The sequence below is a fragment of the Cynocephalus volans genome, chromosome 16 (assembly GCF_027409185.1).
Source record: "Cynocephalus volans isolate mCynVol1 chromosome 16, mCynVol1.pri, whole genome shotgun sequence".
Classification (NCBI taxonomy): Eukaryota; Metazoa; Chordata; class Mammalia; order Dermoptera; family Cynocephalidae; genus Cynocephalus; species Cynocephalus volans.
In genome coordinates this window covers 49211662-49238592 of record NC_084475.1, presented here as the reverse complement: position 1 = coordinate 49238592, position 26931 = coordinate 49211662, and the positions used below count along the sequence as shown (strand labels likewise).

The 26931-nt window shown below is 36.5% G+C and overlaps 1 protein-coding gene across 4 annotated transcripts in view; it reads right to left on the bottom strand.

Moving 5' to 3' along the window:
- Nucleotides 1-26931, bottom strand: part of KDM4C (lysine demethylase 4C) — a 371099-nt gene that overhangs the window by 172318 nt on the left and 171850 nt on the right. For 3 of the 4 annotated variants that reach the window (XR_010021850.1, XM_063080305.1, XM_063080306.1), the window contains exons 9-11: nt 8421-8614; nt 5304-5542; nt 2981-3300 (exon numbers count right to left, since the gene is read on the bottom strand). Coding sequence is in view for 3 of the 4 variants with exons in the window: in XM_063080305.1 (XP_062936375.1) it covers nt 2981-3300; nt 5304-5542; nt 8421-8614 (753 nt within the window). In the remaining variant the exon portion in view is untranslated. Of the gene's footprint in view, nt 1-2980; nt 3301-5303; nt 5543-8420; nt 8615-20090; nt 20158-26931 lie in introns of those variants that run through there. The other variant, XM_063080307.1, reaches the window with a different exon arrangement.

Below are 26931 nucleotides of genomic sequence, written 5' to 3'. Positions count from 1 at the left end.
CAACAAAAATGGGGAGAAACACATGTAATTAAAAACATGTTTTAAACAGAAAACTATAGTTCACAGTGATTTATGATAACATAATTGTAAGGAAATCTTGTGCTTTTTTACTTCTTAGGCAATTAACCCTTTAAGAAATTTAAACTTAAAGGCAAAAGAAATAGAAATCCACTCTATTGGTAATTTTACCAAGAGGTCAACTCACCTTCCACTTCATATCAAAATACTCACTGTGGTGCAGAGTAGTCTCATCAAATCTGTACTAAGCGCAGCATTTCCCAAGTTTTCAAAAGTTCTTTATAAAACTAATCTAAATTTAGCCTTACATACTCATAAAAATGTAGGTCAGCTCTCATGTGAACATCTGGCAGGTGTTTTTGCTTTCTGTCCTCACAGAGAAGGCAGCCCTGCCCACTGAGGCTGCACGCTTCTTTGCACTCAGACCTGAATCACCACTTCTATGTCACATACACAAGGGTGAAAAAAGAAATCAAAAGTAGCCTTTTTTTTTAATGATACATTAATGCCATCTTGAAACCACTTAAATTTAACATAAAATCTTTCACCCTGGGCTCTGAAGACTATGTTTTCCTTTCAAAGGTAGAAAGTCATATGCACCTTTATGCTTTCTTGCCCTTGCAATACAAAAAAGAAGGGTGGGGAGGAGGAATCAGAGAGGGAATGAAATGACTGGGTTTACATCAACACTTGACTATGAAAGAAAGTGGCCCTAGTCTTCTTGCCTGTAAGCTGAAGAAGCAGTGGCCAGATGTGAAGAAACAGCTCTGGCCTTGGACTCCAAATCAGGATTCTGATAAAGAGCATTCTAATCAAAGCTGGAGGTGGGAAGGGCATGAAAAAGTAATATAGTATGAGATTCATCTATGTTTATAATAGCTAAAAGTTAATTTGGGAAATTATAATTCAGTCAAGAACAAGAACTATTTATTAAGCCCCCACCAGGTGCCACAGTGTTCTAATGGATGGAGCTACAGCAGAAAAAAAATCACACCAGGGTCTCGTTCTCAAGGAGTATGCGATACAGAGGGGTCTTGGGAAAGACAACATACAAGTAAAATGTGAATATTTATCAGGTACTATTCAGGAAATATGCAATGAAGAAATACAAAGCGGAATGAAGGAAAAGAAAGTGACTGGGAGCGGGCACTTTCACAGTGGATAGTCAGACAAGGCCTTTCTGACAAGGTGACATTTGAGTAGAACTATTATGGCTATCTGGAGGAGGAGTATTCTGGGTAGCAGGAATAGCACATAAAGTGAGAACATATTTGGTATGTTCCAGAGAGAGCATGGAGCCCAAGATGGGTAAATGGGTGGACAACTGGATGGATGACTGGGTGGATGGAAAGAGAGACAGATAAACAGACAGATTGATTGACTAACTGATTAATAGAGTTTAAAAAATAAACTAGCACTACTTGAGTAGTTGATTAATGCCAGCTGCTACCAGCATATACATAGCCTTACACTTAATACAAAGAAACACTTATCAAAACTACACAAAAATTAAAGCCACTCGGTCCTCAGCAGCAGCGTTTGCTCTCTCTCCTATCAGTCTTTGCTCAGGGAATGATAAAGACGAAGGCACTGGCTCTACAATCACCCCCTTGAAAGCAAGGAAACTGACAAGTTTCTTTCAGTTCCATTCCAGTTTAAAGAACATAACTAAATATAATTAAAGCTGCATTTGATTCATTCACCACTCTACAAAGAATCCCCATACTTGTCCAGCTACATTTAATCCCTTCATGAAATTAAGTTGTAAATTCTATTTGCTAGCATATGAATGCTATTTTCAAACTTTTCCTTAGGATGTTTTCAAATAAATTAGACCATATTTTTCATAGTTTTAGATGAGTATTTATTTTATATTTCAGTGGAATATACAATCCTAATAATAAGAAACTATTTTATATGACATTTTAAAACTGAGAAACACAGTATTCAAAGTTGCTGTCCTTTTACAATCTCCCTTACTACTACTGAAGGATGCGAACAGGTCTTCAGTAAATTTAAATGAGCAGGACCGGTGTGTCTGTTCAGCAGCCAGCTCATCTTATCAGCTCAAACAATTATGCCTTACTCATCCACTAGAAGTCCTAATCGGGTTGTATAGGTCAAAAACGTTACTCAATTCTGACAACTGCTATTGCTACACACAGTCCTAGTTCACCCAATCTACTCCCAATCTCGTGGCTACCAGGACAGTTTACTTTAAAAGCATACTATGTTAACACTGTACAAAGACATCAGAAAAATAAGGAGCCCTATCCAAAAAGTCGCAATGGGGAACTTAGTAATCTAGAGGGGTCCTGAATTTCCGAGTGGCACAAGGCTTATTTCTGGGAGTGGGCAGAACCAGAAATGTCACCCTGGTATTAGGATTCAGGGTCCATGAGGAGAGTCAGAGAAAACTGTGACCAGGTGAGTCCTAATTTTAAAATAGAAGCTGTGGGCTCTGGGATTCAGAAATATTAACTGATGGCAGGAGGAGGTCAGAACCAAGCAAATGTATTCTTCCCAGGCTGGTTAATATTGCAGGTGATAGAACCGTTCTGTATCTTGACATCAACGTCAATATGGTTGTGATTTCATACTACAGTTTTCCAAAATGGTAGTATTGGGGAGACTAGATAAAGCTTACATAGGCTACCATTTCCTAATTTGCATATAAATCCACAATTATCTCAAAAGAAAAAGAGTTTAATTTTATTTAATGGAAAAAGAAAGAAAATTAAGTTTCAATATGTGACCAAAAGCTCTATACTCTGAATTATCACTATGTGAGCCAGAGCTTATACAAGGTTTACTTTCTAGTCACTAAAGGAAATATGATTAAGAGCCATAAATGTGAAACATTATTCGTTCCCTAAAGCAAGATTTTAGTACACAGCATGTTGTTTTTGGAAAGTGCTCTCACCATACAATGAATACGGTAGAAGTCGGTAGTACTACATACACTGGGGACTTTGAAGCCATTTCTCTCTCCACTGGGGACCGCTGGGATTTCCCCAGGTTCAAGGCCATTCATGCGGCTCTCCAGATCACTCTCTTCTCCCTCGGTTAACACACCATTACTCTCTGCCACTGAGGAGCACAACTCAGGTGACTTCAGCCATGAAAGCTTGGCTGGGTCTGACTCCTCGGACCTCACATGGCCACTGGATAACAGTACGGAATCACTATGCTCATTGGATTTAGAAGGTGCAGTTATGTCACAGGCTTTGTCATTTTCAGCTTTTACTTCCTCCATTACAGATGTACATAAGCAGCTGTTTCCTGGGAAGTAAAAGAAAAGACTGTTAATAAATCTTGCATTATATTACTACTGAGTAGAACTGTTAAACTATTCCCATCAGATTCTGTATTTTCCAGGTTCCCCAGAGCTTCATGCTGCCTTTGTAGTTGTTTAAGGTGGGAACTTGGACTTTGGCAAAAGAAATACCTACTGACAAAACAAGGGATTAAAAAGTGTGTTCTACTATAGACCAACATCAAAAGGGAGGGCAATTATAAAAATTATCCAAAGCAATAACAATTTGAAATCTATCTAAAAATAAGAATTATATCCCAATATAAGATGCTGAGAGCAGCTGCTGATAAAACATTTCAGCTCAGAGGATATACGTAAGTGACACATGTAAGGGCATACAGATCTGATAAAAATGATGGTCTGCACTAATCTTGTATCAGACACTGACAGCATGAACCAGGAGAAAAATATTATAAAGCACTTCTCTTCCCCGCCATCTCACTTTTACACACACACACACACACACACACACACACACACATACACACACACACACACACAAACACACCAAGCATCATTTGTACCACTCACGTATGAGCTCTGATGCTGAACCCAGACAAATCTTCCACTGAGTATTCTGTATTCTGCCAGGTCTCAAAACCTGGACATCAAAATGCAAAGAATCATGTATCAAAAGAACTACTGAAATTGGGTGCCCTAGAGTGGTTAATTAAGTCCAGTGTGATAGAAGCCATGATGAGGGAGCACTGCATAACTGCTCCTCTGCACTTGCTGCAATTCTGTTCCCTACCTTCATGATCTTGCTATCTTATGGCCATTCATCACAACTCAGTTCAGATGTCACCTACGCCAAGAAACCTTACCTGTCCAGTTCCTGTTTTGGGTCCTTCCTTGGTACACCAGCAACACCCTATGCATTCCCTATCATGATCCTTATTATGCTAGATTGTAATTGTGTTTATCTGTGTAGCTCTCCATTAAAGTATGAACTCACTGGAAAAAAACTCTATGGTTTAAACTCTATTCACACAGATATTTCAAGAGCAAAGGTAATGAGGCTTTAGCAGCAGCTGAAAACCAGTTTATTTATGACTACATAAGGACTTTTTCCTTTATTCAAAGTGGAACAATAGTAAGACGATAGAGGAACAAGACAAGTTTTTTGGCATTTTTTAAGGATCACAGTGACTGCAATATAGGGAACTGACTAGCAGGGGTGAATAGCGTGGACATTAGCAAAACAGGAAGGAAGCAATTTCAGCACTAGTCTAGGCAAGAAACATGGTGCCTTAAGCAAGGAGGAAGCAGTAGAGGAAGTAAGATTCGGGAGAGTCCAACGACTGAAGGATTTTTGGGATGAGGGGTATGAGAGGAAGACAGGAATTACCAACTACCTCGATTATTAAAGGGATAAAACCTCCAACAAATATTAAAGAGGCAAAGCACTAAAGCAGTTTCAGAGAAATATGCTATAAAAAGGAAAAAAAGCAAAGTACCTTAGAATGATAGTTAATAGGTTAATACAGAGGAGCAGCCAGCAGAGTATATAAACCATTTCACTATACTGACTTTTTATGTTTGTTGTTCTTTTTAAAACCCTAATCTTTATTTTCTTCTTAAAATTAAGTAGAAAGCTAAGACTCTGCAAAGAGTGATCTATAGTTGGTTTTCTCTGTTCCATATAAATTCAAGAGAAGCTTTCCAAAAATGCATTATATTTTATAAACTGAGTTGCACTAAAAAAAATTTCTTTTTGGAATCTCCTTTTTTATTGAACCACATAAGCACTGGTAACCGTTTGTCTCTCAATTCCATTATGTGTAGCAGTGATGCTGCTGACTTTTATAACATTCCCTTAGCCTCCTGGTGGAGTTACCCTATAACTGTAGATAGCCTTTTGGTTAAGCTATGTGGACTAGTAAGATATCTGTCCTAGTGAACACAGATGTACTGTATCAGATTATCAACCTCCTGCTACTCATATGTGGAACATAATCAACCATCTCACCTGCGAGTTTGATATTATCCAATAAACTCTGATACGCCTGTGTCTTGACAGCAGAAACCTCTTCTTCTGAAGGCGCTCCTGTGATCCCCAGCTTCTCTGCTTCTTCTGGCTTTTCACTGACCTTGAGGTCACCTGTGCCTGGACAAGGGATAGGGACCTCTGCCCCATCGACTTCGGCTGATACTTCCTCATCTTCTACAGTCTTAGGCCTTTTAGAGTGAGACCGAGTACACTGGAAGCTATCAACAAGAGAAGCGGTGGTCAGAGCAGAACATTTGTAATGGACAGAAAACACGTATCAATACAAATGTTATTTTCACTTGCTTAAAAATGAAAAAACCCTGACAGTTTTTTAATCACTATGCCAAGACAATCTTTACAATCAATAAATTAAATTTGAAATTGAAATCTTGACAGTTTTAATATCAATTTACAAAAAATATTCAAACTGCAAATAATTGCTTAAACACTATTGCAAAAAAAGTTGTTACTAAATCATATAGCAATATTTATAAAAATAAAGTGAAAAATGATGACATGAATAAAATCAATAACTAAAATATTATTTAAGTAATCAATAAAGAAAGAGATAATCAGGAGATCCTACAAAGATGTTAAAATCTGAGTAAATTATTTACATTTTGAGGTGAACTAGTGCTACTTTTCCCTGAATTTTGTACGATTCTCAGGCATGCATGAAAATCATTCAGATTAAATGCCAAATCATCAATAGCTAAAAGAATTAAGACAGAAAAAAGGCTGACTGTATGTATTTAATATCTTATGACAACTTATTATTTTCAGAGTGGACACTATTTTTATTTTTATCCTCTTTTAGTATTTTCCAGCAAGTCACTTCATAGCTTTTTCATACGTGCCTTTTATATATGACACAACATTCCTAACAATTAGAAACAATTACAAATGAACCCAAAGCAACAGTGTCCAAAACACATACACACATACAACCTATATGTAATACACGCACACACAAGAGAACACCATAAAACGAAGCACTGCAGGAAGTCCGGAAGGTTACAGATATGAGAGAAAGGGGATAGCCAGTGATAACATATATAAATTAGCTTTAGCCACTACTGATGGTAGGGACAATAGCAGTTACCATCATCACCATCATCTCGTTTACTGAAAATACTGCAGTGGCCAATGTGGAAAATCTCCACATTATAAACAGCATAGTACATGTAAAATAAGATGGCTGACATCTTTGAGATTTCAGTGAAACATTCCATTCATTAGACTTCCCTAGATAGGGCATTACTGAAGGCAGATCAGCAATCTCTCTCATCGTCACAAGGCTGAACATATTAAATAAGCTCCTTAACATTAGGCTTTCTAACTAGGTGAACAAACTCCGTTGATTATTTTAACCTACTGACAGGCATTTCTAATCTGTTCAATGTCATAGGTCTATGCTGTCTGTCAAAGCAAAAACCCCACTGTGGTTAATAACCAGGAGACCAAATCATACACACAATTAGAGTATTCTGTTTTCTGTCCATTGAAGAACAATCCTCATGGTGTTCTACTGGTATGTCTTCTGAACTCAAGATTGAATACTGCCTTCAAAAACTGGCTTTTTTGGTAATGTGAACTAACGTATTTATCAAAGGCACCGACTCTCTAAGTTATTATTTCTCAAACTTTTGAATGCAAGCCATACATTTTAGATGGTAACACAATGCACACATACACATGCTCACACAAGTCATTAGTTAATACTTACCCTTGCCACATGGGAAGCAGTACAATACTTTTTATTTTATTTTACTTCCTAATTTTAAAATACTGGGTCTGAAATACTAAATTTATTTCAAAACTAACAGAAAATCATTGCTGTAAACTATAGGGTAAAATATCAACACCTGAGTTTTAGATCTGCTATGAACTAGTTCTGTGCCTCGGGTACATCTCCATGTTAAGGTTCCTCCGCTCACTACCATTCTAAAATAGCAGAAAGTAAATGTCAGGGAGAAAAGAGAGTCAGAAAATAAGTGTGGGCAAAGGTTTAAAATTACAGTATTATTTAGTTAACAGCCAAAAAGTAGAAACAAGCTACAGGTCCAAATATAGGGAATTAGTGAAACATATGCAGGCACTAAAAATTACATTGTGCAAATCACTTAATTACATGTAAAAACACACTCACATAAGTGGTCATCAAATTGTTAATAGAGCGTGGCCCCAATTTTGGAAAGGTATATAATACTATATAATAAAAAAATAAATATATATATAAAGGATATATACAAAATGTTAACACAGGTTATCTCTGGATAGTAAGGTTATGGGTGATTTGGAATTCCTTCATTATTCTTTTCCTTATTTTACAAATTTTCTCCAATGCACAAATATTACTTTTACAATCTGAAAGAAAAACAATGAGTAAAATTGAAGAGAAAAATGTAATATAAAACTGGAAAATATAAAGCCTAAAAAGGTAGCCTGTGGACCTGAGCAACACACCACACACCCTGTTCAATGGGCTTTCAAACTGTAAGATGCCCACAGCAGACCTAGAAGTTTCTGAAATGGCTCTGGCCACAAAAATGGAATGGAGAACAACATTCACAAGGACAACCATATTATAAAAACACCACACTTGTTTACATCTTGTAAAAGAATAAAACCAACTACATACAAAAAGTAGTAAAATATGAGCATGCAAGTGAGAAAAGTAATATCTCAGATAGGAAGAACAAAACTACAGAAGTCACCAAGAAAACTGGTAGCAAACGAAAACATTAGAAATCAAGTATTGAAGCTGATAAAAATATGAAGATGAACGGAGAGGACTAATACAACTTTAAAATACACTAGTGCAAGGGGTCAACTTAGAATTTCTAGTATTTTTCTATGTGCCATATACAGCAACTTCAAGAATATTCACCAAAATGATACATACCTCTTCCTACATTCTGTCTATTACACTTCCCAAGAATTAAAAATACTTTGTCTCAAATTTTCCGTAAGATATTAAGTAAACATATGATGAAAAATAGAAAAATAAATAAATAGCCCTCGAGAAGATCATGTTCAATAACCCATTTTAGTTAAGAAAATACTACAAGCAGGTTGCAGTGGGGGGATCATTACCTCCTCGATGCTTTTCTTACTTTCCTCCTCCTCTGCAGCCATGCTTTTACTTCAGGGGTGGATTCTGGAGTAGGCTTTGTATGATCAATGGTGTATATATCCTTTCCTTGCTTCCAAAGCTGGTATCTGTCTGGCTGGAATTTCCTAACGAAGATATCCATTGAAATTTTCACCATGTCTTTCCTGCAAGTACACTGAAACACAATGGGCATGGAGTGCGTTAAACATTTCGATAGCTCCATAAAGTCACATGGAGTCAGCCCTTGAATGTGCTAACGTGAATATTCAGTCACCACATAATTGAGAATAATGTTTTGCATTTTCAAATATTCAGTGAGTGATAAACCCAATTTCTTCTGAGCAGAGGTGAGAACATATATATTCACATTTATAAATAGGAAAACAAGATGTGAAAATGCTATGTAGACTTCATAAGAAACTGTGTACCAAGAAAAACTAAAAGGAAAGAGTACACATTTGAAAACCTGCCTGCAAAAGAAGGATGTGTCAGGGAGCTGGAAACCTGGGTTTTGAATGAAGAAAAATATCCCAATGAATGTGATTTAAGTAATTTAACCAATGAACTAACATAAACTTTCTGTAAGATATATTTTAATTATATTTATGTTTATTAACAAACTCTCACAAGGTAACCAAAAATTAGAATAAATCAACAGTCTCATCTGCATTACAGCACATATAACACCCAACTACAACAACAAGAACATATCCACTAGGGAGAAGGCACAGAGTTAAGATGACAAGTTCAAAGAAAAGATGATCTTGAATTCCCTATGCCCTTGATCCTCATGACTATGTAGTTATCAGTCACATCTTATAAAACAAGTTTCCTGTAAAAACTTAACAGGGTTTAATTAGGTCCAGGCCAACACTCTATTTGTCAGGGCAAATATCATTCAAATGGTGGTACATAAATAGTATCAAAGATTTAACTAATACACAGTGACAATCTCCAACACACCTGGCAACAGACTGGTTGACCGAATAGCCATGAAACAATAATACTCTCATTATCTTGGTGATATAATTACCACCTCTGTGAGGGTCAATTTCAAGGTCTTAATCTCCACCCCGCAAACATCCCTCCATAGAGATCTAATCATAATGCACCTAAAACTAACTCCTTCAACCGCAAATATGCTATCCCATTCAACGATAGCACTATTTTTCCATCCTCCTATATATTTGCCGTCAACATTTCCTAGTCCCTCCCTATTCCTCCGCCTATAGAAATGCAGTCTGTCACCATCTACAATTAATTCTTCCTCTAAAATGTCTCCTATATCACTTCCTTCTGCCAGTATCCTTCTAGCCTCACTGTCAGACCTGGAATCCTAACTAATCCTAACTAATTTCCCTGGCTGCAGTCTCTCCTACCATCAATCCATCTTTACAGCTGTTACATTATCTTTCTCAAATATCTCGTTATCTTTCACTTCTGTGTTCAATAAAGGTGTAATTGCCATGGTCTGCCTATAGAATAGTCTTAACTCGTGGGCCTGGCACTTAAAGCCTCCAAAATTTGGCTCCTCCTATGAGACTTTCATGTTTCTCCACATCGACTCAGCATGAATATTCCTCTCCAACCCAAGTCACCAGAATCCAAATGCACCACCCACTCCTTATCTCAGTACTTTCACTGCTTCCACAAGGGCTTCCTGCTCACCAGTCTACTACCCACAGAAATTCCTCACCACTGAATGCAAATCGCACCGTACAACTGTTCCTCGGAAACCGATACTATTTATCCACAATGCTGCTTTCTATTATTAATGTATAGTGAGAGTTCTAACTAAGTTATCTTGCTATAATTATGTTGCCTTAGGAATATAGAAAGTGAGGATCCTGAGAAATTTTTAAATATTTTGGTTTAAGATGCAATCTTTTGAATAAAGAAAAAAATTAAAACTTGGATTCATCAGCGGAAACATTATTTTCTTACAGTGTTTCTAATTTTTGCTTCATGAAGAAAAATGCAATAGTGGATAATAGTGATGCTCCCACCTTTAATAAGCTAATTTAGGCCTAAGCCCAGTTATAATTGTAACATCCCTAGAAGAGATGGCCCGATGACGTTCAGAACAATATTTCTGGAAAATGACTTGGGGGAAAAGAACTTTAACTTAACAATCATCTCTTTTGCTGAGACGGTGCTACGAAACATAATTCATGTACATTTGGCTTCCACATTTTGAATGAGCAGAATTCAACAGGAACCAACAGTAGGCAAGCCATGGTCAAACAGGAGTGTGCTTGGAAACTGACCCAGTGGTATGGCTGGACAAACTTTTGCTAAATATATTAGGCATGTAACTCAAGGATCTAACTAACCATCTCAGCAGATGCCAGGAAGAGAGATGTGGTTATCCAAGAAAGGTCTATGTAGGACCCTACTGTCTGGCACAGATGCCCATGAATTGTACAGAAGGCTGATAATGATTCTGAAAATTTTATGCCAGCAGAAATGGTCTGCAGAACTCACAAAACCCTTACTTTGCCAAGGTGCACAATACACTTGAAAACTCCTAGGGGAACCAGATAGATACCCAGAGAAAATGTCTCAAATTCTGGGATTTGTTCTAATAGACTTGAAGAAAGGTGTAGCTTTAAATTCTTCCTACAGAACAAAAAGATATCTCACACGGTCATAGTTAAAAAATATGCCAGAACTGAATTTCTTATTATAATTTTAATGAATAATTACTGTAAGTAGTTCAGATATTTTGCCATATCTGACTTTCCTGCATCACTCTATAAACCATGAAAGTACACACTGTGACTGTCTTATAGAGATGTGTATTCTAGGTGCCCTTCAAAATATTAACTAAATTAATAACCTTCTTTTAAAATGTATGAGGAAACAGAGGCTCAGAGAATTCACATTAATTTGTCCAAGGTGTCAATCCTAGGAAGTAACACAGCCTCTGCCAGACTGAAATCTAGAATTCCAATAGTTTTATACACTCTGCTATGGAAATTCCAAAACCAAACCACGTTCAACATATTTAAAAACTTTTGAGGCTGTCCAGTTAGCTCAGTTGGTTATAGCAAAGCCTTACAACACCAAGTCAAGGGTTTGGATCCCTGCACCGGCAAGCTGCCAAAAAAATAAATTAAAATTTTTAGAAAATTTTTTAATGTTTTTAAACTTAAATGCAAGCCATATTTTTCCATCTCAAACTTCTTTATCTATGACCCGTAATCAAATTGAAATTATATCTGAGAAGAAATATCTGGAGCTCATTATTTGTGCTTTCTATGCACATTATCATGCTATCTTGATTGAGTGTATCCAGTCTAACTAACAATTTTCCAAAATAAGTTTTTCCCCCTCCTCTACTTCTAATAGGTTCAGATTAATTTCTTCTAACTATTTGCAGGCTTCACTAAATGTCAGGATATGTCTCTCTTATAAAGTAAGGCAATTATAAAGCAATTTAAAGTAAGGGACTAGAAACTCAATCTTTCTGACCCATGAGAACACTGTTCAAACAGGCAAAGAAAAAGTATGCAAAAAGAAGGGGATTGGACTCCAATAGTTTGCTCCAGGGGTCTCCAAAAAATTCTGTAGAAATCATTTTTAGAATTTCTGCTTCTCATCACATACCTGAATATCTGATACAAAGGTTGTAGAAGTTCAGAGTTACAGATATTAAACAATCCACTCCTGCTGTGCCATGTAAAACACAGCATGAAATTGTACTCTTTAGTATTCAGAAGTGGATGAAGTTATTTTGTTATAAATTCATGCACTCCATGTCACACTTTAAATGTATGATAAATGTGGGCAAGATCAGATAAAAAGAAGGCTCTACACACTTTTTTTTTTTTTTTTTTTTTAAAGATGACTGGTAAGGGGATCTTAACCCTTGGCTTCGTGTTGTCAGCACCACACTCACCCAGTGAGCTAACCGGCCATCCCTATATGGGATCCGAACCTGTGGCCTTGGTGTTATTAGCACCACACTCTCCCAAGTGAGCCACGGGCCAGCCCCTCTGCACACTCTTACGGATCTAAAGTTTTATGAATATAAATATTTTTCCGTAAGTGTCTATAAGATCATGTACTAGAGCAGATAGAAATGGAATGGACGTATACAACATGCAATCCTTCTCCTAAACGTTTTTATTAAGATGTTCAGATATACTGACTTCCATACTGGAGATTCTTTCAAATATTCCTTTTTAAATGAATAAGTGGACACAATGAGGTTTATCCTGACCCAGAATAAACCTTAGGAAGTAAATCATCCACTTGAATTGTCATAATTCATGGATGAAAAACTGGGGCACCAAAACAATAAGTGATTGCTGAATATCAAAAGTATAGTAACTGGAGGGGAAAAATGTTTAAGTGATATGAGATTCAGTATCCTACCCACCAACCCCTCTGGAATTTCAATTCCCCATTTACTGAGCCACCACTGTAAACACAGGAACATAATCCCCAATCTAAGGTCTGAACTAGAACCTACTTTCCAACAGGTTTCACAATAGAACACTGGTTGCATTAAGTACCATTTGATTAATGTGGGAGACATTCACATTTTTCCATTTCTGCTGAATCTGAGATGAAGGCAGCATCCCCTGCCCTTTCTCACCTTTTTTTCACATGTCAAACACTAGCGTAAATGTAGGAAAAAATTTAAAATATTTTTAAGGGATATGGGGCTGTCAAGCATGGTAATACCAAAGGAAAAAAATTAATAAAATAGCAATGCATGCATAATACCATTCCTAGAATAGAAGCTCTAGGTAGTATATAGGGTTAGAATTAGGATTAGATGAGGGTTATGGTTAGGGTGCTATTGCTTGGGAAAAACAAAAATAACTTGGCAGCTGTCAAATAAATTCTAGGTTACCATATTTTTAAATCCTATATGTCATAAAATTCTGACATGAATCCCTGGAAAAATGAAACCTTGACTGGTTTAGCAGCCTTGGCATAAACACTATCCCGCACTGCACACACTCTGATTCCATGTCACCTGCCCCCTGAAAACGCTTTGGTAGTACTTCCAAAACAGGAAAAAAACCTAATGAAAGCTAACTAGACAGAAAAATTAATGCTTTTAAAAAATACAATTTATTTTAGACTTTCTAGTACTAACAATATGGTAAGACCCTAAATAAGAAAAGAAAAACAAATAATATTTTTAAAATAAAAATTTAAAATTAAGTGACAGCACATACTTTTTCAGCCATGCTTCTTTAGGAAAACATGCAGTGGTATGATATGTAAACAATTCAGCATCTCAGATTCACCTTATCCAGCTATCCCTCTCTTCCAACTAAAGAATGAAGATGTTTCTGGCATTGCTATTATATTTTTTTTGTGTTATTAATTTCATAAAATGATGAGAAGAGGTAAGTATGTTCAACTCGAATCAGAATTAAAACAAAAAAAGACAGAAAGACACACAATGGACTTTAATTGTTCCTACAATTTCTCTCTAGCCAAATTTAAAATACCATCAGTAGGAAAAAATGTGGAGAAACATTTCTTGAGAGAAGATTCATTATTTATTCTAAGGAATCAAGATGGGAAGAACAGGATTTAAATGACTTTAAACCTGACATGTATCTAACATGCAGAACTAACTTGCACGACTGTTACCATTAGTTCCTGACTTCAGACTCCAAAGAGCAAACTGAAGCCACATTAAACCAACTTGTGACATATTAAGAATAAATGGTGCTGGGCCGAGCCCGTGGCGCACTCGGTAGAGTGCTGCGCTGGGAGCGCGGCGACGCTCCCGCCGCGGGTTCGGATCCTATATAGGAATGACCAGTGCACTCACTGGCTGAGTGCCGGTCACGAAAAAATGACAAAAAAAAAAAAAAAAAAAAAAAAAAGAATAAATGGTGCTAACCTCTTGGACACACATATCAAAATGTTTAAAATATGTAATAATCTTTAAAATATAAATAATGTATGACCACTAACACCACAACTGGTGGTGTTTTTCTAAGAAAGTAATTTTGGACTAATACACCAACTTTAGGAATGCTCAGCTCAGCTGTGTTTATCAAAAATTTTGAAAATTAAAAAAACATTCTCTGGTACTACTTTAAAAAATCATGGTATAGCCATAAAAATTAGTTCTATTTAATAATATGGAACTGCATTACTTTTAGATGAAGAAAATAGTATATATATGATCACATATGTATGTGTCCCTATAATAAACATACATATATGAGAGGCAGATCGACTCATTCCCTTACATTCGATTTTTTGAGGGAAGGGTAGGGTAAGAAGGGAGAAAAGGGTGGTGGGAAGGGCTGGTGGAGGTTGTTTGGGCTAAAGCCCCACACTTACAGAGAAAAACATGGCCAAAAAAACCGCTCGATAAATAAACGGATCCCTTTCTAAAGTGATGTAAGGATTTGCTCTCACTCTAGATATGTCCATATTTATCTTGAACCAGAAGTGTTTTGTTTTGTACCACCTAGTGCTCTTCCTTCAGAGATCACATACCACAATGTATAATCATATTATGCGTATTTTTTTAGCTTGCTGTTTTCCAGCACTAGAACCTATGTTCCTTGAGGGCAGTGATCAAGTCAGTTTTACCACTTGTATACCTGTCACCAGCACATAGTACATGCTACATAAATATTAGTTGACTGAAACACTAGAATATTGCCAATAATATAACAAACATAAGAAATGAAACAAAAATGAAAACAAAATCTTAAAATCGAATATCCTGAGGAACACAGTCATGCACAGAGGTAAGACCATGTGAAGACCCAGGGAGAAGACCGCCATCTGCAAGCCAAGAAGGGAGACTGTAAAAGAAACCCTCCATGCCAGCACCTTGATATCTCAGACTTCTGGCCTCTGGAATCATGAGGAAACACACTTCTGTTGTTTAAGACATCTAATCTATGATATTTTGTTGCGGCAGCTCTAGCAAACTAATAAACCACCCCTTTGCAACTCCTAATGAAATAACACATCAAGGCAATGGCCACTGATGGCTAAAAACATTCGGAGAAAACCTCACAGGGAACCTCACAAGAACATGTGAACAGAAACAGAGACGAGCAGATGTTTGAAGGCTATACACATGGACATACACACCAACCACCCAGGAAGTTTTCTTGCCATAAAAATTGAGCCAGAATCAGATCAAGCTTTTAGAATGGACTACCGCTTTACAGGAGAACAGAAAGAGAACCACATTCAGCAACATCACAGGGATACAAACAGCAAATTCCAGCCTTCGGAATCTGAACAAACAACTGATTTTCTTCAAAGCAAAACTGTAAGTAAAAAAAAGCAGGGGTGGGGGGAGACGGGGGACTTTATAGATTAAAAGACACTCAAGGTCACCAAACGTAACTGAAATTAACTAAAAATGGAATGTGAAAGGCAGAACTATAAAACTCCTAGGGAAAAAAAACAAAAACAATAAACTCCTAGAAATGACATAAGAGAAGGTGACCTTGGGTTTGGTGATGACTTCTGAGATAGAACAACAAAAGCATGATACATGAAAGAAAAAATTGATAATTCAGACTTCATTAAGATGAAAAACTCCCACTCTGCGAAAGACACTGTTAAGAGAAAGAAAAGACATTAGAGTGTAACTACAATCATACAACACCAAGGTCATGGTTTCAATCCCCCAAGTAGGCCTGCTGCCAAAAAAACAAAAAACAAACAAAACAGCAGCAACAACAACAAAAAAACAGAATGAAAAAAGACACAGACTGGAGGAAATATTTGCAAAAAAAAATCTGTCCAGCAAAGAATTGGTATCCAAAATAAACAAAGAACTCAAACTCAACAATAAGAAAAAGACACTGAAGAGATGATTGACTCATTGAAATATCTGGACCTCAGGTGGATCTTGATTCAAATTTAAAATCCGGGAGATGTTAACAGGAACTGGATACCTGATGACAATACAAATTATAGTTAATTACTTGCAGGCATGAAAATGATTTTTTTAATCCAACTGGCCAGTAAGATCTTTTAATTTTTTTAAAAAAGAGCTCTTGTAACCTATGTAACCTAGTAGAGTTACATACAGAAATATTCATAAATGAAACACCCTGATATCTGAGATTTACCAAAACTTAATCTGAGGTGGGGTGGAGAAATGAGTAAGGATGTAAGTGAAGTAAGAACAATCATGGATTGGTAATTACTGAGACTCAGAGATGGGGACACATGGAGAGTTTGTTGTACTATACTCTCTACTTATGTGTGGCTTGAAATTTTCCATAATTAAAATAGAAAGGAAAAAAATCTAGATAATTCAGTTGGTTCGAGTACAGTGTTATAACACTAAAGTCAAAGGTTCGGATCCCCATACCTGCCAGCCGCCGAAACAAAAATATATATATAATGTCAGCTCACCATATTGAATTATTTAACAATTTACCTCATTTCTATTTACATAAGTTATTTTTAAAACTGAGTTACCTGATCATTGTTAGAACCTTTGATTAGAAGACCCTGAAGTATTTTACTAGTAAACATGAAGATTCTACCTTAATTAATGGAAACCATGTCTTAAATATTAAGGAGCTTTCTTTGGCCAACAAACAACTTTCGGATACAAACTACAATTCAGATTTCTAACTCCGCATCCACTCTCTGAGAAATTGGTCAATTCAAATAAAATGCAGAATCGTCACTGTTGTTATGAATCATTAACAAGCTTTGGACAAGAGAATGCCTTCACTACCCCAGGGGCAAAGGGACCTCTGATAAAACCTAAAAAGTGATTTGGTAGAATCAGGTCTATTTTTACTCTACAGAAACTCATTAATCAGTCCAAATGTAAAAAAAGTCTACATAATAAATGCAATTTTAATGATCTACATTTCTTTATATTCACATGCACTTTTTCCCAAACTGGAATAAGTCCAGAAAGCAATCATAAATACGGCCGAAATAAGCCCCAAGTTCTGCCAAGCAGTAAAGACCACTTTAAAACAATTCTGTCTATCCCTATTTCTGGTGTCAAAAAAAACCTCCATGTATGTAAAACTTACACAATAATTACAGTAAAGATTACTCACCCACGAGTATATGTGTGTAATGAAGAAATCATTACATGGCTGTAGTTTTACTTATTTCCTCAGATGTGGCTGCCCATTACAGTCCATCAGCTGTCACAGGAAAACACACACACACACACAGGAATGTGCTATCTTCACCAGTGAATTAATATAAGCTGCAGCAACTATCCATTAAATCATAACGCAGAAATCTTTTCTTGTGGGGTCTGAGAGACCAAATTAAAGGTGAAAAGAGGGTAGAGCACCGGGAATGACTGGGGTTACTGTAGTACTTCACCATTTTGGTTTTGATTTTACATCCCAAGAGCTGTTGCTGAGAAGAGGAGATATCCTGGGGGCGGGGTGGGCAGGGGTGGAGGAAAAAGAATAGTTGTTTTGGTTTGTTTTTTTTGTTTTTTGGTTTTTGGGGGTTTTTTTACAGCAATAAACAATTATCACATTCCAGGTCTGCTCATCCTTTCCCTTTCCCTTTCGAAGAACACAGGAAATAAATTGAAAATGGCTTCCCGTTATTCTAATTCTGTTTGGGAAGTCAATTTTGCAGGAAAATTACCATGCGTGATCCATATAATCTCTTACCCAAGATTGTAAATGGCAGGTCTTTCTTTCACAGGGCAAAATCATGAAGCCTATCCCACCCCGGGCTTTTATTTCCCCACTCTGTGAAATGCTATTAAAAAGAAAACAGGAGGCCTAGTTCTTCAATCAAATATTAAATTACATCCATCTTCAATTCAAATTTAATATTTGTGCTGCAGCAATAATGTCCAAAGTAACAAGCTACGACAGCATTCATTCTACAAATATTCTGGTGCCTAATACTGTGCCAATTGGTGCAACTACAGTAACCAAGCTTCATAAATAAGCTAGTTTCATGGGGAAAGCTAAAACATTTTCAACATTCACCACTGGTAAAGTTTGAGCAACTTCATAGGGCAATTTATTTATTACTTACTATTATTCCTTAATCTTTTGAAAAATTTTTACTGCAACTGATATGGCTAAATTAAATAATTTTATTGCATGATTCATTCCTAAAATTTCTCTTTGTTAGGATGTTTTCTTACTAAAAAGAGCACCTTGATTTTCCCCCAATCGCAGGCCATGGGACTTAGGTAGGGCTAGACCGGCCAATCAAACATTGCATCCCAATTGCAATAGTGATTGGTTCAGGGATGGCACATGACGCAATCTACACCAATGGGGTTCAGTGGGGACTTGTTCATAGCCTGTTAGCCTAGAAACACTAACAGTCATCTTTGCCACAACATGGGGGAACAATTGCCTGACCTGAGAAGGAAGCCAGCAGTGAAGAAAATGTGACAAGAGATGCCAGACAGATTCCTGAAGGTATATACCAAGGAGATAGTCTATTTTCTTTCTGCATCAATAGAGTTGGAAGAACACAGCTTTAAAGAATATTTACCCATTAAGACCACCTTAGGATAGAATCAATACACTTAATATTTAGTTTCCAAGTATATGATATACTCAGAAGAAATGGTAAAATCATCCATGAGTAGAATATGGATTTTTAAATAAAAAACAGTTCTCCAGTCTGTTACTGAAAAATGTTATCTACATTTAATGTATTTGAAACCAGAGCATAACAATTTATATTTGACACATGGAAAATAATTTTATAGTCAGAATGGGATGAAATGAGTTATCCCAGGTAAGAGTCATAGATCCTGAGACAGATATGGATATAAAAGTTAAATTAATAAGACAGTAACAGAACTTAATATATAAGAACCTGCCAAAACAGAAGACTATTTTACATTTCTATTTTTACATGTGTTCAAAACAATTAAGATCAATTAACATGTTTAGAATATCAGGCATAAATGTAAACAGTTAAATTAATCCTACTTTTTTAATATGGAGGCTTGATTTTTATATGGCTGTTTAAGCAAGCCAAGATTTTAAATGCCAATCAGAACATACAAAAAAAGTCTTACAAAAGAAAGGTTTATACATGTACAAATACATTTTCGTCACTATGGCATCAAGAAAGAAACATCATAATAGCGATTAACAATTGATTAACCCAACAGAAGTTACATATTCCAAAGTCTCAGAACCAACATAAAATTTTAAACGCTCAATCTAAAATACATGATTTTAAAAGCCCAATCTAAAAATACCACCTCACTTCAATACTCAGATCTAAACGGTAATTTTAATAATAATAAATTGTCCTAATATGGCAACCTGCAACCACAGAGATATAAAAATACTAAGTGCCATGAATAACGTATATCAAAGGATAATATTAAGTTACTGGCACTGAACTACAAAGGTTATTAGAACCTGTTTTCAAAGAGCCCTCACTTTACTCTGGACTTCCTCCAGCAGTTCCAACAAAGTAAACTTATAATTCAGAAGGGCAGAATTTTTTTTTTAATATTCAACTACTTTCCTTTTACATTCTTTCTTCATGAACCATAAAATATATGGGAACAGTTTAGCTTAATTATTAATTGGCAGCAGCAACATCCGAGAATCTTGTCCATCACAAACTAGAGGTCCTGACTAAGCAGAAAGTAATGTTCCTACAGTAGATGCAGCGTGTCTTACCAAGAGTAATCCAGTAAACACAGAAATGGCACTCGTGGTCTCCTGTGTGCAATGGCAAAACATTGATGGCATTTCTTCATTTATGCTCAGTCTCCTATATTCACAAGTAAGATAGAGGGGGCCTAATCTTAAATACCAGTTCTTCTTTACAACTTATTTTTTAAAAACATAAAGGTAATATCGCTTCTCAGCCTTTTGGCTAAGATCAAGTGTAAAAACATAAAGGTATTAATTGAGTATAATTAAAAAGAATTTGAGCTGATGATGACAGCAAACATCTACCACTTGCTGTGTGTTTACTATGTACCAGGCACAGTGATAGATATAAAGCAATTTCTCATTCAATTGTTACAAGTACTATCTCATTTAATCTTTACATCCCTATGAGAAACTATTAATATCCCTACTTTCCTAATGTTGGAAACAGAGAATCAATAATTTGCCAAAGACCATGCATTAAGCAAGTGGTAGAGTGAAGACTAGAGCCCATATCTTTTACGTATCAATATTAGTGCTGTTAAAAACTAACTACACATAGAGAGTACAGGATACTGATAATCAGTACCATCCCGATCCTTCTCAACTCTCCCCTGTATGGAGCTATCCCAGGATTCTGGTTTGGTTCTGATATTAACAAGACGGGTAGAGATCAGAAGGCAGAAGGAAGTAAACGGCTGCTGGAGAAGTGGCAGAAGCAGGCAACGGACTGAGGAACTACAGGTGCAGGCAAGATCCCTGCCCTCCCTGATCTACAGGTGATAGCATCTGCCCTACATGCCTTTATTACTCCTCTAGTCCTTCGGACAATTTTGCAGCCAAGTTCCTACTGCACACACAGCTCCTAGAAACAACTGTACATCCGTGTACAAGTCTTTACGTGAACATGTTTTAATTTTGAATATCATCCTTTGTAAAGAGCCTGGCACTTTTTTTGAGACGTTTTTGTAATTATATTTGTCATTAGAGTTCAAGTTCATTACATATACCAGGCACCAGTTCTTATCAGATATGTTTTGCAAATGTTTTCTCCTAATTTGGATCCTGCCTATTCACCTTTTTAATGATGTCTTTTGATGAGCTGAAGTTCTTAACTTTAATGAAAACTAACTTGTCAATTTTTTTCATGATTATTGTTTTCTGTGACTTAATAAATCTTTCCCTACTCCAAAGTTATAAAGACATCTCCAAAGGCATTTTCTTCTGAAAGTTCTAAGCTTCAATTTTCTTTCAGATCTAGGATCCATCTTCAATTAGTTGTGAATGGTGGAGTTCCAGTGTTCATACTTCCTAGGTATTAAAGACTCTTTTCCCCACTGAATTGCTTTAGTGCCTTGGCCAAAAATAAAAAGCCATATAAATGTGGGTCTATTTGGAGTTCTATCTTCTCATCTATTAAAAAAGATCTAGACATACATCAAGAACTAAATCTACATGTAGATATACTCTTCATAAACAATCACATTATCCACAAGTACAAACAGCTTTACTTATTCCTTTCTGATCTTCGTGCCTTCTTTTTCTTGACATATTGCAGTGGTTGGGGCCTTCAGTAAAATGTTCAATAGAAGTGCTGAGAGTGAAAATCCTAGTTTTGCTCCAAATTTTAGGGAGAAACTGTCCAAATTTTCACCATTTAGTATGGCACTTGCTGTAGGTTTCTCATATTTACTTCCATTTACAAATTGACAAAGTTCTGAAAGTTTTTATCAAAAACTGATGTTGCTTTTTCTGTATTTATTAAAATGACCATATGGTTTTTCTCCTTTATTCTTTTAATAGAGAGCATTAAACTAGATTTTTGGAACTTAAACCAAACTTGTTGTGATGGTTAATTTATGTGTCGACTAGAACACGGGGTGCCCAGACATTTGGTCAAACACTATTTTGAGTGTGTCTGAAAGGATATCTGGATAACTCCAAGAACATTTGAATTAGTATAATGAGTAAAGCAGACTGCCATCCCTAATGTGGGCAGGCCCCATACAGTCAGTTGAAGGTCTTGAGTAGAATAAAATTTCTCACTTTCCCTGGAGTCTGTGTAACCTAGAATATCGATTTGTTCCTGCCTTCAGACTCCAACTGCAGCATAGTTTCTTTTTGGTCTGACGCCTGGAAGCTTTTGGACTGGAACATACACCACTGGTTCTCCTTGGTCTCCAGCTTACTGACTGTACATCTTGATAATTTTCCGCCTCCATAATTGAGTGAGCTAATAAATCCTCATAATTTTAAATATGTATATATATATAAACACACACTATTCTTTGTTTTTCTGAAAAAACCCTAATACACTTGTGCTCTGACAAAAATGTCACATAAACATTAATTTGCATCATTGCCATCACTTTACTATAATTCAGTAATAACATATATTAGTATTAGAGAACATGAAAGGCATGTGTGGTTCAAGGTATTTCTTTGCAAGTTGCACTGACTTAAGTTCACAGCCTCCTATGCTTACATAGTCAGAACCACCTTTCTCTTTTACTTCCTACTAATAATTATTCTCTGATTAAAAATAAACATATCCCAAGAAGTAGTAATGGAGAGCACAGCCATATAAAGCATCCTCTTGGAAATTTCCATTTTTTTAAGATTTGACATTCAAGAACAAGAGGTCAAAGCATAAAAAATGTGGATATAGGGCCGGCCCGTGGCTCACTCGGGACAGTGCGGTGCTGATAACACCAAGGCCATGGATTCGGATCCCATATAGGGATGGCCGGTTGCTCAATGGGTGAGCGTGGTGCTGACAACACCAAGTCAAGGGTTGAGATCCCCTTACCGGTCATCTTTAAAAAAAAAAAAAAAAAAAATGTGGATATATATAAGAAGGATCTTGAGAAAAATAAACCAGGCAGAAATTAATGTAAATAAGCCAGTTGTTAATGCTCAGGGAAAAGAATCTGTACTAGAACATCTCGTGGGTTATAAGCAAAAAATAAATAAGATTTCCTTAGTTAATAAAATAATAACATCAGAGTTATGTTCTTAACTTTCAAACAGTCGAAATGATTAGCTCCAACAGCTTGCAAATGCAAGTGAAGCCTACTCATTTTCCAAACATTCAAATATTTCTCTGGACTGAGGAAGAGCTGACCTAGAAATAGTTGAAAAAGTGAAGGCAACAAACAGTAGGATTAACAAACAGTATGTGGCAGGGAACCAACAGGGTGATGGAAGCACCATCAAGTAGTAGAATGTATAAACTGTTAATTAGGGGCCACGAGGCAGGCAAAGACGACTGAGAAGCGGGAAACTGGATGCTGCTCTGGAAGAATGTTTGGGAGGACATACAACAGGGCACATTACAGGAAAAAGAGTGGGTCTTATGTATGTATTTATTTATTTTCTCTTTTTTGTGGCTGGCCAGTACAGGGATCTGAACCTATGATCTTGGTGTTATAAGGCTGCATTCTAACCAACTGAGCTAATTGGCCAGCCCCAGATCTCATGTATTTGAACACCAATGAAAACATCAGCTTCAACTCTGATGTTATCCCTTTCACTGTTATTTCTCTGCCACATTACAAATCTTCCCTATGTACTGTTACCTCTACTGGAAACACCCTCTTCCCTTGCTACACTGACCATATTTATCCAGCTAGTTCCCCTTACAACCCAATGCCATGAATACGGGGCACAAATGCCAGTCATAATTAAGTACATAGTTATGTAATCATTATATAATAACTAATATAAATGTCAGCTCTGGCCTTGCCTGTGAGAGGACGAAGATTGTGCATATCCTGCCAGTCACTGCAACATCCAACCAAGAAGGTCAATAAATATTTATTGCATGAATTAAACAAAATGATTAAATGAAAGAAGCATACCTAGATATATTTTCAACAATAATTAACACCAATAAAAGTGGTTTCTATTTATTTATTTACTTAAAAGTCATCTGCATAGCACTTATTAAGTGCTGGGAACTGTTCTAAAAGCACATTGCATTTAATAACTCAACCCTTGTAATAATTATTATCCCCATGTAACAGATGAGAAAACCAATGCCTATAAAGGTTAAGTAACTTGCCCAAAATTTGTGACAGATGTAAGATTCAAACCCAAAAAGCCTAGTCCTACTATTTATTACTGACTTAAATTTTAAGTCAACTACATAATGTCCATAAAAAGCTACTGAAAGTATCTTGTAAAATACTTATAGGTCTAAGGTTTCACATTTTAGCTAGGCAATTCTCAAGTATGTACAGTGACTTACAGAAAACGTCAGTACTTGATTCTTGAAACTGAGGTGTTTTTTTGTTTGTTTGTTTGTTTGTTTGTTTGGTTGGTTTTTTTTGTCGTTTTTTCGTGACCGGCACTCAGCCAGTGAGTGCACCGGTCAGTCCTATATAGGATCCGAACCCGCGGCGGGAGTGTCGCCGCGCTGCCAGCGCAGCACTCTACCAAGTGCGCCACGGGCTCGGCCCGAAACTGAGGTGTTTTTGCAGTAATTGTGTAATTACATGAGATTTTTAAAAGAAACAGATTTTCATGTTACCTATTGCTTTTTACATATTGCAATCCAAATGCCCAGAGGAATCACTGAAGTAAGAACAAATAAATCTAACTCAGGGCTGAGGCAATCGTTAAAGCTGATGTCTTTTCTTTCCATTAATGGAACAAAGAAATATGTCTTGTCTTATGGAATCTATCATGTTGACTATGAAAGATTTATTATGTAAAAATGTAAAGGCTGAAAACATTTGTAGTACTTCTTACTCCTCTAATACAATCAAACTGATTCAAAAGAACACTGTTCATACTTTGTTTAAAAAAGAAACCATAAAGCGTTTCCTTTGCACAGCCTAATTAATTATGTGATTATCTCAGAAGCTGAAAATCTCAATTCTTTAGTTCATCTGAACATTAATGGGTTCGCTGTCCAAAGGTAAGTTAGTAATTCTGAACACTAGAAAACTGGATGAGTTATCTACATCTCACCTTTAAATGCATTAGATGTAATTTTTTTCTTAAATTACTGCTAAGTAGATAAAACACATCTGCAGGCAAGACGCTTATGCTCTAATGTATGTGGTAACTGATGTGGGTTCAGAGGAGTATACTAAACACAAGATATATTTAGATGTATACATACATGCCTAATCATATTTACTCCTGTTGCTTTTTTCACTCAATAGATTTATTTTCTTCAAAATCATACCCAAAGGAGTCACCTGGTGTTCCCCATGAACGTCACCATAACTCCAAGTTTCCTCGCCACTCTGATATAAGTACACACAGAGTAAATGTTACCAAATACAACCTATCCAGTATCTGATTTATAAACGAACTTGAGAAGGCCAGCAGGCATTTCACACACACACTTTGACTAATGTGAACACATATTCCGTAGTGCACAGAAACCACATTGACAATATCCTTTAAACACCACGGGCCAGTAGGGGAAAGAGCTTAAATGATGGCAACTTCTATTGAGAAGAAGCACTAACACGGAAAAACAATTATAGCAAATAACAGATGAGAGAAAAGTAATAAACTTAAATACAATCAAAAAGGTTACCAGGTTTTCATTTTTGTTTTTGTCTGAGAGGGGCACGAACCTTTACTTTGTACATTATACTCACCTATTCGAATTTTGATAACAATGATTACTGTTATAAATAATTTTTAATTTATTTAAGTTATAGTAAGACATAAGATACGAAAAGACAATTTATGCTATCTATAAATGCCGTATTTTATCTGATGAGAAATAGTTACAATGTGACTTTTTACACAAACAAAAAGTTTAAACATTTTTTTCCTGACAGTTTATACAACCACTACTATCTCTGATGGAAAGTAGGTAGATAACTTTCAGTAGCTACACCTAGGAAATCACTAATGATAAACGCAAAGTGCTATGTATGTGGGCAAACCACCTGAACTTCTCACTATAGCTCATCAGCCCAAATCCAGTGTTGCTCGTATCTAGTAACACGATGACAGGACTGTGCTCTGTAATTGCCACTGGACAATTACAAAATCATTCTTTGATATTTCATGACTATTCAGCACTGGCAATATTTAACTTTAAAATCAACAAAGAAATGGTTTTAGATACTGCCTTTAGTAAACAGAATTTTTTTTAATGTTTGCAAAGTCACAATTCTGATATAATATAAACAAACTTGAGTAGCTATTCAAAAGGCACTGCAAGGTGTTTTGTCAGTCTGGGAGATGGGGAGTGAATTTGAACAAGTCCTGGAGGTCACGTCTTCCTGTTCTCTATCACAACACCTCATATGACTCATGCTTAGTCTGTTCCACAACATGTATTTGGTATTTATTTTCCTGTGTGTTTGTCCATTTCCTACACCAGTCTGCAGTGTCCACTAGGTCCAGTGGTTCTCAACTGCAGGTGATTTTGCCTTATAGGGGATGTTTGAGAATGCCTGGAGACATTTCTGGTTTTCACTACTGGGAGCTGCTATTGGCATCCAGTTGGTAGAGGTCAGGATGTTGCTAAAAAAATGACAATATTGCTGAAGATGAGAAACCCTGCACTAGTCTAAGCTGCTCAGGAACAGGGACAGTGCCCTGCTCAACCCTGCTGCAGGCACATGGTGGACACTCAAATATGGGTCAAATGGATGCATGCATACATGGAAATTCATATCAGTGTGGATTTTTCAACCATCTTTATCCAGACTCTTCCTTCTTTCTACTACCTCAGAGACGAGGAGAAATGTGAGAGTACACATATCTGTGATGAATGTCAGAACCACAGCAGTCCTGAAGTAACAGAAGAAGGCACACTGGCTGGGGTTTGGGTTCTACCCACGTGTCCTGAGGGAGTTCTTGATCCCTCAGAGACTTCTCAGGGACTTGAACCAGATGACCTCTCAGACTTCTGACT